The 16,551-nt window shown below is 39.7% G+C and overlaps 1 protein-coding gene across 1 annotated transcript in view; it reads right to left on the bottom strand.

The window, feature by feature from the left end:
- COL7A1 (collagen type VII alpha 1 chain) overlaps positions 1-16,551 on the bottom strand; it is a 618,941-nt gene that overhangs the window by 40,625 nt on the left and 561,765 nt on the right. Inside the window, exons 96-106 of the mRNA XM_069207404.1 lie at positions 15,453-15,497; positions 13,640-13,675; positions 12,482-12,541; positions 9,831-9,956; positions 8,725-8,796; positions 8,105-8,140; positions 6,089-6,148; positions 5,804-5,848; positions 5,666-5,701; positions 2,659-2,694; positions 839-895 (exon numbers count right to left, since the gene is read on the bottom strand). Of these exons, the coding sequence (XP_069063505.1) occupies positions 839-895; positions 2,659-2,694; positions 5,666-5,701; positions 5,804-5,848; positions 6,089-6,148; positions 8,105-8,140; positions 8,725-8,796; positions 9,831-9,956; positions 12,482-12,541; positions 13,640-13,675; positions 15,453-15,497 (609 nt within the window). The remainder of the gene's footprint in view (positions 1-838; positions 896-2,658; positions 2,695-5,665; positions 5,702-5,803; positions 5,849-6,088; positions 6,149-8,104; positions 8,141-8,724; positions 8,797-9,830; positions 9,957-12,481; positions 12,542-13,639; positions 13,676-15,452; positions 15,498-16,551) is intronic.

Raw genomic sequence — 16,551 nt, 5'->3', positions numbered from 1 at the left:
GTATTTAGTGTATTTAGTTCACAGGGAATTCTGATTTTATAAGTAAGTAAAATGTGTAGTTAAACAGCCGATAACAATTTAAAGATTTTTTTACTAGCTAAGGATTTTTTTTTAAAAAAGCTGGGCCAGGCAGGAAATCTTCACACAGGTTCACATAAGGTAACGTTTGTGAACATCAAGGCGTGATAGTTAAATAATGCTAAAATCAGTTGGCACTATTTAAAAACCTGCTATCAGTTGCAAATTCTCGCTAAATATTGTGAAACAGTTTTTGACTAGCTAAGATTGGTTTTGAAAAAAGCTTAAATGTGTATTTAAACAATTAGAAGGAATAATTGTGAGTTTAGAAAAGGTATGTTAGTATAATGTGTCCTAATATTTAGAGGTTCGTTAACAACATTTAAACACAATTGATGTGTTTAATAAAAAGAACAAAAACCTATGTGAGGGTTTCAGTCAAGTGAGAGTTTAACACATTTGAAAAGCTCTCCACACTTTCTGAAATGCTCATCTATCATTTATTCAGGGACTTGTGATTTATTGACTCCAGCCTTCAAAAAAAGCTGTAAATATTTAAAAATACCAAAAGTTCCTGAATAAATGCTAAAACAAATGTAAAATATGCAATTGATTGTTTATATTTTGTCCATAAACTTCGGGCTATTCCAGAGTGTGTAGTGTTTGTAATCGCTCAAAGCGTAATTTTGCTTTACTCTAAGTCGTCACCAATCAGTCATTGACATTTGGGTGTTGAACTAGTGCATCATTTTGAAAACGACCTAAGCCTCCTGAGGCCTGGGGTCCTAGCACACTCAACAAAAATGTATGAGTAACATACCGGCTCGCCCCTGTTTCCTTTGACTCCCGCTGGTCCTTCAACTGCCACGGTATCCCCCTGCAAGATCGTACCAGTTAGGAACAAGGTTCACTTTAAGCATTTCTGTTACATATTCATTAGTTTATATTCAGAGTGTTAAAGGTACCAAGGTGCTGCATAGAGCTTTTTTGGAGTATTACCAGTGTATCGCAAGGGAGTGGTAGGAATGGGGAAACATCCTGAACAACTAGGTCCTTAACAACTACTTGCCTAAACCACTACTGCTAAACAACTAAAAAGTCTCTTCAACGAAGTACTGAACAACTACTGTCTAAACAACGATTTTGCCTGAATAAGGATTGCCTGAACAACTAATTTTAAGGTAAGTTTTTCTTTTTGTTATGGTTTATTAGTAATTAGGAATTTATATATTTATATATAAGTTGTTTAGAATTTATATATATATATTAGAATTTATTTATATATATATATATATATATATATATATATAGGTCGAAACGCGTTGGTGTTAGTTGGTGGGGTTTTTCTTATTGAATAAAAGAGGATTGACGGAATCCTGTGAGTGCGGCATCTTTAACTTGAGTGTTAAATTGGCTGAAAAAATATATATATAAATAAATAAATAAATAAATATATATATATATATATATATATATATACATATATATATATATATATATATATATATATATAAATTCTAAACAACTATGAAACCATAAAAAAAAGAAAAACTTACCTTAAAATTAGTTGTTCAGGCAATCCTTATTCAGGCAAAATCGTTGTTTAGACAGTAGTTGTTCAGTACTTTGTTGTAGAGACTTTTTAGTTGTTTAGCAGTAGTGGTTTAGGCAAGTAGTTATTTAGGACCTAGTTGTTCCATCACATATTTGTTGGAATGGGTATAGACCATATAGAGAAAGAATCTAAGATGTCTTAGAGTATGACAAGGGAGTCTGGACAAGGACAAAATCAAAGACGAATAAAGAACGACAAGGCAGTGGAAGAAAAAGGCCTCATGGCTAGGGACAGAGGGTTGGAGGAAGAGCAAGGGAAGGAGTGGAAGAAGGGGGCAAAGGGAAGAGGACAACTAAAAAAAGTGATAAAAGGGCAAAGACAAAAAGCAAGTCGGAAGAAAGCAAGACTTTAAGTGTTTTGTTTTGCTGCCACATATTATGATTTATTAGCACAGAGGACTATGAGATGCTGGAAAGATATATAAATATAAAACCAACAGTAGAATTCATGATATACCGGGAGATGCCGCAGGTAGGAGCTTGAATTACATTATGCAAAAATGCTAATATCCACAGTAGACCTCCTCCAATACTTCACACTGATTCACACTTATGTGTGTGTCTGTTCATTTATTAATTCACCCAATTGCACACTGTCCCAATGTTGAGTCACAGATTCAGTCATTCCCTAATTTATTTTGCTTATGTTTCTTTATCCCCCTCACTCTCTTAGTCAAACGTTACCATTCATTCAGTTGAATGAGATGGTGATAGTTCAAGGATTCCTTCAAAAGTTTTATAGCAGAATCACATAGTTCATTCACTCATAGTTGGTCTTTATACACTGACTTCCGTCTGTCTCCCACAGACCTTTTTACAAACGTATTTACAGTCTAGGGTTGAATACTTAACTAAAGAACCCCAACATCTCCCGTAATTATGGTGCAAGGCCACAACCAACAACTGGACTGCTTAGCCCTATCAGATAATAAATTATCAGGAAACCTCCTGCTGTCCATAATGCTCTGCCCAACTCTTTTCCGGAAGTCAAAGTTTATCATAGAGAGCAGCAGCACAGCCACTTACCTTATCTCCCTTCATTCCTGCAAGTCCTGTCTCTCCCTAGTTTAAAATAGAGAAGAGGTGAAAACATGTCAACATAATAGGATTAATCTAGCATTAATTTAAAATGATTTGCCATGGCCCTAGCAAAAGTAAAAACAAAAAAATTTAAAACCACCCCCATTAGGAGTGCATTTCAGACAGTACATCAAACAAGTGAGTTCTTGCAGTATTGGAAGAGGGAACCCACAAACATCCATGGTCTAGTTCTGAAGCAACATGCACTTTTGTTCACAGTCCCAGCAATGGTCAGTGGAAGAGACTGCTGCAGTCTAGATTAGTACAGAGGCAGTGACTTCATTGGTCTATGAAGCTGAAATAGCAAACAGGTCTACACTCAATAACTCTCTGCAGCCAGAGAGTAACATTGTCTAAGAATCTTTACCACAAAAGAGACTACAACAGGGGAATTTCACAAGCCAGGAGTCCACTATATCACAGAGTTATATAATTCAGAAATATTTATTGCATACAAGATTCAAAACTCAGTAACCGTCTCCATCATATAACTCTACAGTCTAGAACTATGGCCATAAAGTGCCTAGATCTACAAATGTATACGAACAAAGAGTTATACAGTATGGCAATCACAGTTCCTTTTCACAAGAAGACCACTGTAGATTTCATGTTCTGGTCACCATATTCCACTGGTTCCACAGAAAACTGAATTGCACACATACAATTTCGATCTGTAGTAAAACACATGCAGGAGAACTGCCCTTCTTGGTAAAACTGGTTAATAAAATAACATGCACATTTTAACGGCCAGCTGGGAGAAGGACTTTCTTGTCTTATAGCAGTTTATGTTGCAGCATTTTTTCTGTCTGTGTCCTAAAACTAGAACATTGAATTTACAATGGTGTTCTTGTGAGAGGGAACAGCTTTTTTTTTTTCTCCACATTTGTTGTTGAATGTATATACTTGTGAATTGTGCGTTCCGGTGTTGCTTTGTTTTAACAGACCCGGATATTTGTTCTTTATTTATGGATTATACCTGACTTAATTTTTGTATTCATCTTGTGCAATATATATACATATCCCATGAAGAAGGTATGAGTTAATGAGAAAGTACTTTTTAATCAATTTAATGACTATTCATATAGTTATAACGATTAACATTTTTGAAGGTTTCAAATGCTTGTTGTAATGACCCATATCCACGTGGCCCTGCAGGACTACCAAATGAAACACTGATCTTGCACGATGTCACAGTGGGCCCGGCCAAACACTTTTTATTATACCCAGAAATCCAAGTCATTACTAGGCCCGCATGGAATTTAAATTACGCCAGAGTACTCAGAGTAATTTCAGTAAATATGTGTTACTCTTTGATACAGAATTACTGATAATAACATGATTATACCAGTCTGCATGATTAAGAGTAATTTGGGAGAAAAGCAAGTTTAGAGAGGGTGAGCTACCACTTGTGCTGCTGTTTATGTTCTCTTGAATTTAGCTCTACTTTCTTAGAATAAAATGCATCTTTGCATCCATTTTGGACACATGGGGGCATTGTGCACTACTAAACTAGTGTTAAATGTTGGGAGTAAGTTGGGGGAAAATCTTATCACAAGTGCACGTTCAGCAAGCATGAGCAGCTGCTCGCACTCAATGTTCTGTTGCATTTAAAATGATTTCTTAGCACATAATGCATCCTCACTGCCACCGACATCTGAGGGGGCATTTGTTTCACTAAGAAAATGGCACTAAATGCTAAATAACTCTTCTCAAGTAATTCCAGGTAATCATGCAGAATGTTTGGGTAATTCCACATGATTATGCTACGAGGAATTATGCGAGTTAGACCCACTACTAGCCATTACCAATTTATTCTGATTGTAGGCGTAATGAGTGCCATTGCCTGTCTTGCTAGGTCTGGGGATGTCAAGGGTGTCACAGAGGAAACACAAGCAACTCCCTGAGGGCCTGCAAGGGATACGCTGTGAGATGGTGGACCCACCGGCAGCCATTCACCAATGTCCCTAGTCAGCCGTCGAATAGTAAGTACCACCTGATCTCGAGACGTTTATAACCGTCAGCTTAAAAGCACAGGCGGGGGGATTCTTTATAGGATTGGCAGAATCACCACCTTTCGAACAACTATGAATCTAGCATCCAGGATTAGAGTGAAGTTTGGTGGAAGGAGACAGTGATGATTGCTGCCAGTTTCTAAATCAAAGCAATGAAGTGCTAATGTGATGGCTCATTGAGTCTCTGAGAATAATAATGAGAGAGAATATATTACTCGTGAACTTTGTTTTAGTATTTTCATGCTCACAATATTTTCATTTGGATAGACTAATGTTACAAATGATGGTGTTAATATGTCTTAAATCCTCAGAAGTAGGCCTCAATCGAGCAAGTATTCATCTAATACTGACCTCAAATCATTGCCTTTAAATGTTCAGCCTCTTACAGATTCCTTATTCTGCTTTACATTATTGTTATCTACTTAAAACCCACTCTCTTCCCTGATTAACCTTTTATTAGATTTGGTCTAGGTACAGCTTGAGCTAATTCACAGCCTTGTGTACTAAAAAAAAAAGTAAATACATTTTATATATATACACACACACACACATATCTGTTCAGTTGTCAATTACATTTTGCTTCCACCCACCACTGCATACAGAATGGGGCAATGGGTCAGCCCACTGCAGCTAGTGGCCCTTCTGCACTGTTTTGGTCAACATTTTATTTGAACACATGTGCACGGTGGCAAAAAAAAAGTGCACTTCAGTGCCATGGACTGGTGAGCCAACCCCTAATTTTGAATTTTCATTTACTATTACACATCTGGCAATTTCCATCCCCCAAATTTCAGAGGGGATGGAATGTCAGCACACCAAAGAATATCCCTCTCTGCTGACCTGACGGAACAGAGTACAGCCTACCAAATAAGAAAGAAGCTCCTAAACGCTCAGAAAGATTGTGCGGTTTAAATAAAAAAACACAGTTTTCCTTTCAGTACCTTGTCACCACGTTCTCCTCGGTTTCCAGGAGGACCCTAAAATAAAAATATAAAGGCAAGGGTGTTCACTACAGATGCAAAATACATTCACCCTTAAATAAAATGACAAGTAACTTAAGAATCAGTCAAAATATTTACAGCTGGACCACGATCCCCCTCCAGTCCTGGGCGACCATCTTCACCCTAAAATCAAAATGAAAATGTGTGATAACCAACAGGTAATAAGGAAGACACAGGAATTTCAAGGTCATTCTTGGATGAAAGGAGACATAACAATTACTGAGAGGAAGGGAAACTAGAGGGAATGCCTGAAACGAAAAGAGACGACACAGGCAGGCGATGTAAGAACAAGCGTTAATGATAAGACAAGATAGTTGAGAACTTGGCATCTCAACTGTAGTTAGGAAAGAGAAGCTGACATACCCTTGGGCCTGGGTCCCCTCTGTCTCCTCTGGATCCCGGCTGGCCCACTCCTGAGTCCCCCTGTAAGAAAAACAAAGGTAGACTGATGGATCTAAGTGAAATAGGTTTACGAAGTGAACGAGGCATTTTGTTGTGCTACGTTTGTTTATTCAAGTATGATATGACCATTTTGAGGAATAGAGCATTGAGTTGACCACAACTCAGTATTTTTGCTGTGCCTACTAGAACTGCAATACGGGTCCTTCTCTAAGACCTTTCTTATGTTGAGTCCTTAGTGAATCAAGCTGGGCTTCTGCTGTCCAGTGTTACACATAACATAACATCAAACAGCATAAGGGGCCGTAATTACTCTTTGCAACCATGATGTTGCCCCATAATAAAGGAATTGTTTGTTTTTAGCTCTTCTGTTGACGCTCTAAAGCAATGGTTTTCTAGACCCCTTAAAATTGAGAGTGCTTATTAAATAGAATTCTCATACAACTTAAATAATTGGACTAACATGGAGTGCTGAGAAAAATCTCATCTTTGAAATCTTTGAAAAAGAGTTCTAAGAATATTCTTAATTTTGCTCAAACAGATCTTTTATTGGGCAGTGGCATTTCAACCTACTGCCCCTCCATTGATGTTTGGTATTTTTTGTAAGTGCCTGCCATAAATAATATCCATTAACTCCAATTCATGATATAGCGCCTGTTGTCTGTTAGTGTTTTGTTGAATCCTGGTACACTAACATTGCTGCAGAGAGAGAGAAACTCTTCTGAAGTTCGAAAAGTGGACATATTGGCCCTAATTACGACCGCCAGGGCTGCAGTGGTGGTCTGACCGCCGCCAAAGCGGTGGTCTGACCGCTTTGGCGGCAGACAGACCGCCACATTATGGCCATGGCGGTTGGGCCACGGTCGGACCACCAGCACCGCCAGTTTCTCTCCACTGGAGGGACTGGCGGTGCTGGAGGTCCCAATCCACCAGGGCAGCACTGTATGCAGCGCTGCCCTGGGGATTACGACCCCCCTCTCGCCCACTTTCACATGGCGGTTGAACAGCCATGTAAAAGCTGGTGGAGACGGGGTGAAATAAAAGAAGTGTGAAGAACATACAACCTTGTACAAAAAATTGTGTTCAAATCAGTTTTTGCTTCCCTTAACCCTAAACAGGAAAAGAGATACAGATTCATCTCCTAGAGCTCTGCCCTTTGAAAAAAAAAAAAAACTCTTCCTAAAGAATACCAATTTGGTCAGCTTATTTAAGACAACACCTCAATACTTTGGAGCATGGCATGGAATAGCGCTACATCATACAATATATCAAAGCAGCAGAAAGAGCTAATTTTCTAGAACTTTTGCATCAAGCTGATTTAATGCAGTTTTGCAGACATTGCAGATAAAAAATTGCAGGGTTATCTGTACAAACCTAAGCACCACATTGAATGCCACAAGTTTCTTCTATTCAAGATCTTTTAATTGCTTCAGTGGAAGTAGCAGGAGTTGAAGCTTATATGTTTATCAAAAGAAAAGCCTTCTGCATGCTACTTCCCTGAGCCCACTATATTTTTAATGTAAATTCTGGTTAACAACCATAATTAAGGTGATGGAGTTACATAATCTCTTGGCAAACTTAGGTTTGTGTGCTGTAGTTTTAATGATCTTTCTTCAAACAGGAGAGTCTTGTATTGAACCTGAGCCTGGGTACTAAATGTGTTCCTCAGTGTTTTATAATGAACTTTAAATGAAGGGAAAATCATATATTGTAGTAGACTGACTAGTCTATGCTTTTAGTTTTTTGTATATGAAGCTTACTCATCTTTTGAAGATGTATTATACTGTAAGCTGTGTACTTTATCATGGCTGTGGATTTCAATAATGTGGGTTTTGAAGGCACACATCGAAGCTTACAGGGCATCAGGTTGTGAGGATAACTCTAGGAATAGCAAGGATAATAACAAAGTCACCTTATCCCAGCAAAAACAATAGAGTTCAACAGATACTGAGACCATCTGCATATTAAGCAGGTTCCTACCTTATCACCTTTCAGCCCAGCAGGACCGGGCGCCCCCTAGAAGACAAGGAGAATCATTAATTGAAACACAAATTATATTAAGCATTTGATTTATACGAACTTTTAAGAGATGGAGATGTTGATCCATCAGATAATAAAATCCAGATAGGGTGTTCAGGCTGCACACAATGAATATACAGGAGAACTATTTGCATATCATTTAGGGGGGGTAATGTTGTGTACCTGTCCCTCACCCAACTTCACACATTTGTTGTTTTTCTTTTTCATTCGCTAACTTACTAAATTTAGAAAGTTTTATTTTTTAAAAGAAAAAGTGTGAGTCAAATCAAATCCTGAGAAAAGTACACTAATTTTGCAAATTCGTTGTGGGCAAAAGTTGTGAAATTGGCCCTACTTTGACCAGAAAATTAGAATGTTGCACATGTCTACATCTGAAAACATATCAGTGGAGATTTTTGCTAACTAATTAGTCAACCTGTGAGTCAATATCAATAAAACATCTGGGATCATGAAAAAACATGGGTAGTGAATTTGTGGCCAGAGCGCCACTGGCTGATTTTCGGTGATTGATCAATGCGTAGTTCAGGTATGCTCCATGCATCATCAGTGAGAATACTTACCAGCACTCCGGCGGGGCCTGGTGGGCCTTGTGGCCCAGGGCTACCATCTCTGCCAGGAAAACCAATCAAACCCTAACAGAAAAAAACACAATTATTGAAAACTGTAGCCAGCGCAGAAGCCAAGTAAAACACCGGGATGCATTTGTCATGGCTCAGGCAATAACAATCTCAGTTTCTATAATTATAGATTTAGGGAGGGGAGTTAGTGTGTGTGTGATCAAAAGCAGGACGTTGACCCATAATACCATGTACGAATGATCAGTATCCTGAGTGGTGGAAAGGGTAATAGACCAGCTGATCTTATTTAAATTGTAAGTACTTTTATTTATTTATTAGAACTACTTTCCTCATCCCTATTTAGTTCCGCCATTGCTCAGGACATGGTTAAAGCGAACAGTAGATATGGAAATATTTCTAAACACTATGGGAACAAGGAACACTGGTCATGATATGGCTGGTGATGTGTTTTCATTGAGCCACATTCCACTGAAAGCATTTTGAATGGAGATGGAGGGCAAATTAAATGCAAAAAATGGAACTACAACAAGGAGAGGAAGAAGAAAAGTCAACTGGCTTGCCAGAGGCATAGCTAACATAAGTGCAGCATGTGCAGTGGCACCAGGGCCTGCGGAGTCAGGAGCCATTTCCACGGCAAATATGACTGCCTTTCACTGTGTGATTGGGGAAAGGTGGATCCATTTTTCTTTCTTGCATTAGGAGCAATGACGCCCTGGCTATGTCGCACTGGCTTGCTAGAAAATTGGTGATGGATAGACGCCGACTCATTGCAGGAAGATGAAGGACTTTTGTCGTCTGTAAAAGATGTGAAATCAACTATGAGGTTGCTTTACTTGTTTGGGAGCTTCCCTGGAAATGTGGGTACATTGACAAAGGTCACTGGTCAGCATACTACGTTCACTTTATCAAGCGAGGGCACCTTAGAGCTCAATAAGCCAGGGAGGACAAGGAAGTACGTTTCACTAGTGACTGTGTGTCTTTAAGATCATCACTTCTTAAATCCCACTTTATTTAGCTGCCTTGGAATCATACAAAACATGCCAAACCTTGTAATAAAAAATAAATGCCAACAAAGGAAGACTCTGTACCCTTTCTCCTGGTACTCCAGGGCTGCCTGCTTGTCCATTTTCTCCTCTCGGACCAGACTGTCCAGGGGTCCCAGCAATACCAGGGAGACCAGGAGGGCCTGGCGGGCCTGGTAAACCAGAGTCACCCTGAAATATAGAAGAAACAGTTTTCAGTAAGAACATTTTAATGACTTTTTTTATCAGACATTTACTCACTTGGGCTTATATCTAGGTCTGGGGTAGATTTCCAGTAATCATGGAACTCACAAAGAGATCCAGGAGCTTTCCCAGGAAGCCATGCCAGCTGTAGATTCCAGAGACTGCGTCTTGAATTCTCTGTGAATTCTGTGTTACTCCGATGCATAAAGTGTGCAATTGTGCATGTCTAAATGAACCACCCAAGTGTATTTACACTTGAAAGTTGATTGTCTTCTCTATATTGTCCCCATTCAGAATTTTTTTTCACTACACTCCCCAATTTTAGGGGTGTCCCATACGAAAACAGATTTACTTCTCTCCTTAACAGAATTAAGTCACAACTGTTTTCAGGTTGGGAAAGAAATGTCAAAAGTTCTCTGGATACCATAAACCTAGGAGTTTGTGGTGTTCACCACTTTCTGCTGGTGTCCCTACCCCGAACTGCCCACAATGTGCCTCTTTGAAATTCACTCATATTTGACATTATGCTACACAGGAATAATTTTAAGTCTAAGAAAATTCACATATGAGTGCAAATTGAGGATTTTGTTTCCAGAGTTAGATATATCTACTTGCTTTTCTACGTGAAAAGCAATATGTGGCATGACAATGTCAGAGGGGAGAGTCTATGTGTCAGCATTGTAACATAACATATCAGTGCAACATGTACTGTTGAAGAATAAAATATCAGCTTTTTAATTTATATCATAGTCATTAAAATCTCAAGTATTGTATTGCAGAAGGAAACTCAAAGTGACCTGGGAAATTAATACTGTGTTTAGGATTTTTTAAAGTCCATCACACAACTGGAAGCAACATCAGATGTATGTCCATAGACAAAAAACATAAAGTTTACAGTGTTCAAAAAAGCAGAGAACAGGCATCAATTTGCTCAAGAATATTACAAACTCCAAGCAGTGCTATTAGTAAGATTGAGAGGTCTTTCAGTGGGGTCCAAAGGATAGTCATACGCATCTGATCAGATTAACAGTACAGACGCAGTGTCTGGAAGCATCTTTAGCGTGGTCAAGTCTTAGCCCTAGGCTGATGGGAAAAGGGAGATTTTCAAGTCATTGTGGAGTCTCATGTACCCTTTTTCAAGCCTCCCATATACCCCAAATAGTTTGTAGCTATAAGGCCTGGTGGGAGGGATGGCAAGAAGGTGCAAGTTGGTGAACCTAATACTCATGGAGGCCGCTAAGGCTGTAAAATCCACCAAAAATGTCTAGGAGTAATTCTAAGTATCACTTTGTGGACCAAGCACAGTGATTTGAGCTGCATTCTTTCTTTGATGTGTAACCAGTGAAGTAGCATGAAGGATGGCATAAAGTGATTGGAGAACCTTAGATTACAGATACACTCGCTTACCTGGATTAGGATCCTTCAACATTTTATGTGATCTTCATTTGGCAACCCTAAAGGATGGCCCTAGCAATAATATAACTATAAGGTGATGCATAAGAGCTTCGAACAGGGTAATGCTAGCGGTATGATTCATCAATCAAGGCTAACAGTAGCAAGTAAAGCCATATCAATAATCCGAGTATTAAATTAAGAGGTTGTGGACTTTCTTGACTGATCAGTGCCTCTGACTGTATCAGTACCTCTGAAAGTTGATTACAGAATGACTTGCAAGTCCCATTGCTGATCAAAACTAGTATTTTTCAGCCTATTGTCATTTTACAACAACACCTTCAAATCTATAATAGAGGCTTATCCAGAACAGTAACCATGAAAGTGACACAATACATTAAAAAGCCTTTATATTGGCATTTCTAATTATTGATGCTGCACAACTCCAATTTTTATACTCAGCTGTTAGACTTGGAGACTCTCTTCAAGCTTTCTTACGTCATTATGGAAGCCATGAAATGCAAACAATCCACTTAACTAACCATCAATGAGGATTTCTTGTCACAAGAAACCCAGGACTACATCCTAGATGTACTTCACCGAAGTACTGAGATATAAGAGCATCCTCACCAAGTACCTATCCTTCTTGCATCTTTTAAAAACTTACTGAATGACTTCCATCAGATATTCAAAATATTGTCCATACTCTCTTGTTTATGTCTACTGTCCTCTTCTGTCCACTAAACTATTTTGCTGTAATTTGATTAGTTCAGATGATTTTGATTGAACCCGTATAAACACTCTTCCTCTTCTCTTTGCTCCTAATAGCTCCCTTATCCCTCAAAATTGTGCCCTCTCAAGAAAATTTCACCTTTTGTCTCTTGTCTCTGTTCTCCTACATTTGTACACAGTATTCCCTTCCCTGCCTTGTTTGAGTTCAGTTTCTTATCTGCCCTTTGTTAACTTCTGAAAAATTCATACAATTTTGACATAACGATTTTAATGTTTTCAGATTTGGTACAAGTTTGCCTTTGCTGCGAATTTTCTTCAAGTTACATGTGTACACCTGTCTAAATTCACTAAAAGACAGATAGCAATTACAAAATGTAAACAGAATGTACCTTTAGTCCTGGGGGTCCTGTCTGTCCTGGTGGACCCTGCAACCCAACTCCTGCTTCACCCTTTGAGAATGAATAAACAATCATGTATCATTATAACTGCTATTATTATGGACAACCACAAACCACAGGTTAGTGAATGCAACTAATAGGAACAAAATACGTGAGTATTTCTCTAGCTTAAGAAGTATAAAATAGTTTTAAGGGTGAAAATACAGCCTGCAATACTATCTTAAGGCACAAAAAGACTCTGAGGAATGTCTTAAAGCTCATGTAATTAAAAAACAAACTTTGTAAAAATAAGACAATCTAAATCCAGAGAACAACAGCTATAGCTAAAAAAAAAGCCTCCATTATTTTAAAATCCAGAACATCCAGACCTTAGGGAAATGAGACGTTGCCTGATCCACATGGGTTAGTTTGTAAATTTCAATAATGATGCTGTAATTCTATGCTACACCCACTTACAATAACTAATGCAATTCCTAATGTGTTCTTGGGAACTGGAGAGAATCCTTTACAAAAGAATTGACATGATCAAGATTTGGGAGCAATACAAGCACAGTTTCTTCTAAAGAAGCAAGCAGTGAATAAATAGAACAGTTTATGGACATAACCCTGTACGCAAAGGTAAGTTCAAGAGACGGAATAGCCTAACTGGTAATTAGAACAATTTCCAACACCAGGTGAATCTCAGGGACAGATTGGGAGGAATCGGTCGGACACAAGTCAGGCATGTACGACACGTATTTGATTTTTCATCAGCACTTTTTGGCTTTCAAACAATGTAGCCTGTTGCTATATCTGGCCTTCAAATTGACTAGTTTACCGCTGCAGGAGACAGAAGCTGAGGGATACAGCCGTAGAAAGACAAGGATAGAGGTAGACACTAAGCAGAGCCTGATCTCTGTGTACAGGCCATAATGGTCCACAGGTCACTTATGGTGCATATTGGGATGGAAGAGTTGGAATGACACCATGCAGTACTGCATTTGTACTGAAAGTGTCTAGCAGATGACAGTGTGAGAGCAAAGATTATCATTCTTCAGGGCTGGGGAGGAGGGTAGTGAGGACAGGTTCTCATTGGGACCTGTTTATAAAGACACTTTAGAACCACCTCCCCTCCAACGTCCAAGCAGATTAACACGTTTCAAAACTTACCTTGTCACCTTTAGCTCCAGAGGACCCTTTAGCACCCTGTAAGCATTGGAACAGACATGTAAAAGGCTCATTACAAAATCAGCTACTTCTATATATTCTCAGAAAATACAGTAGTATAGGACAAAGAGATGTGAAGATGAATTAAAGTTCAGGTATTCCCTGCAATCTTGCAATGAAGAGCATGTGCTCTATTGTATCGGTTGTATTTCATCAATCAAACACAATACACATCGACCAGGCTTTATGAAAGTATTCATATTGCACAATATGTTTGCCATGGTTTACAATTCCATATTTTGAAGTATTTCCTTCATAAATGTGAATCAGGAGCTTGAATTTAATGTAAATGTGAAGTAAAACAAGAATTTTTGCACATCCTTGCACACTCATGTGCGTGCACATGCCTATGTGGTTGTGTGTCTGTGTGTTTTGTGTGTATATTTGTATGTGTGTGTGTGTGTGTGTGTCTGTGTGTTTTGTGTGTATATTTGTATGTGTGTGTGTGTGTGTGTGTAACATTACAGGTGCTTTTTATTGGTGAAAACCTTTTTGCAGCAGTTTTACTGTTTACATAATGCAGAATGGAACAAGCAGATTTACATCAAAGAAATATATTTGCACCAGGAAAAAAAGCACAAAACAGATTGAGGTACCACATTCAGCTCATGCATTGCTCATAAACCTTGAAGAGCCTGAGAATTAACAAATAATTCATAGTCCTTCCAATGGGATAAATTATTTTACACTAGAAATGCATTTTGGCGAATTCTCATGCAACAATCAAAGGTGATGTTAAAATACTCATGATATATTGCTTCCTCTTTATTACATTTGTGAGGAACAAACATATTCATTACTATTACGATGTGTCTCCGACAGGGCTTGTAGTACACTAAGGACATAGGGGCTCATTATGAACACGGCGGGAAACCCAGCCGTGTTCATGCTGGCGGTCTTTTCATAGACTGCCAGCCCCCTTGAGACCCCGCTGGCCAAATTATGAACGTTCTGCTGGGCCGGCGGGTGGAAACAGTGTTTCCGCCTGCTGGCCCAGCAGAATGAAGGGCCGGGACATTGCCGACGGATCCACATGGAGCCGTCGTCAATGCCTCAGTGCGGCAGGTGCAGCAGCACCCGTCGCGCAGATCACTGCCCGTAAATCGGGCAGTGACGTGTGCGACGGGGCACTGCAAAGGGGCCCCTGCACTGCCCATGCCAAATGCATGGTCAGTGCAGGGGCCCCCAGGGGGGCCCCGGAGCACCCCTTCCACCAGCCTTTCCCTGGCAGGTGAACCCGCCAGGGAAAGGCTGGGGGAAACAGGGATCATTATCCGGAGGGCAGCGCTGCTTGCAGAGTTGCCCTGATGGATAATGATATCCGCCATCGTCAGGCTGCCTGTCGGCGGTAGCCTGGCGGTGGCGGAGGGCTGCCACAGGCGGCCCTTCCTGTGTACATAATATGGCGGTGCAGACCGCTATGCTGGTGGCGGTATTTACTGCCACTGCGGCATGGCTGTCTGAACCGCCGGGTTCATAATGAGCCCCATAATAGTTGGGAGATTCCTTACGTTTGCATACACCACACTACAGAAAGGTGTGTGATGCAATCATTGGCCCCAAAAAGTGCTTTTGGCTTTCAATTTGTTCAATTGAGCTAGCTCCTGAGTAGATGGGAAAGATCTACTTGTATGCCGCTAGCATTATAGAGAGATCGCTGTTCATCAAATGAGACCCAGTTGGCATATCTTAGTTATAAACATGTGTCAGTTCCCAGACGTATGCTCTGGTCCTTATATTGTGTCAAATCACTTACATCTTCGCCAGGATCTCCAGCTTCACCAGTTCTTCCAATTTCTCCCTAAGAGAAGAGACAACATTGAGATTTACAGAATTTCTGGAATTACAAAGACTAAAGCAGACTGCCTTATGATAAAACAGTTCTTCCAACTGGGGTGGAAAGAGTTTATCAACCAAAAGCCTGACTCACAAACCTTCTGCCTGGACAGAAATAAAGGAAGGTCCAGAAAAGGGAGATATGTCAAAAATTCCCATTCTTATGTCTAACGCTTAACCAACTCAGCATATGCTGCCTGTGTGTAATACATGTCATGATCATGCGATATACATATTCATCACTTCTGCATAGGCATAACAGTTTGTGGTCCCTATGGAACAACCTGGGGCAAAAGGTGGTGTCTGAGGAGGGGAGATTGCTAATGTAATTCAAACCCTCAAAAGTCACAAAGCTGTGGCTCAACCATAGATGTAAAGAAATATACATACCACCCTTCTCAGACTAACCAATGTACACCTGTTTGAACTTGTATACACAATAGCAGTAGTAATAAATAGTAAAAAGGCAGTATTAATACACACAAAAAACTCCAGTATTTACAAGATGTGTGTAGGAAAGTGAAGCATGTATCGGGAAATATAACAATTGAAAGAATAATCAGAAAAGAACAAAATATGCTTTTGTGAATGCTAATGCGAAGGTTGCAGACACCATATGTTCGTAAGATTACTGAGCAGAATAAGTCACCATTAAATGTGTGGGAGTAGTTTTTTCTTTCACATTAAACGCATTATAACTTGAGCTTATACTAACTGTAAAGAAATGGCTCCCTGTTGCAGTTACCCCCCACTTTTTGCCTGATACTGATGCTGACTTGACTGAGAAGTGTGCTGGGACCCTGCTAACCAGGCCCCAGCACCAGTGTTCCTTCACCTAAAATGTACCATTGTATCCACAATTGGCACACCCTGGCATTCAGATAAGTCCCTTGTAACTGGTACTTCTAGTACCAAGGGCCCTGATGCCAAGAAAGGTCTCTAAGGGCTGCAGCATGTCTTATGCCACCCTAGAGACCCCTCACTCAGCACAGACACACTGCTTACAAGCCTGTGTGTGC

The sequence above is a fragment of the Pleurodeles waltl genome, chromosome 9 (assembly GCF_031143425.1).
Source record: "Pleurodeles waltl isolate 20211129_DDA chromosome 9, aPleWal1.hap1.20221129, whole genome shotgun sequence".
Classification (NCBI taxonomy): Eukaryota; Metazoa; Chordata; class Amphibia; order Caudata; family Salamandridae; genus Pleurodeles; species Pleurodeles waltl.
Note: the sequence above shows the minus strand (reverse complement) of the source record. Positions and strands in the feature narration are given on the sequence as shown.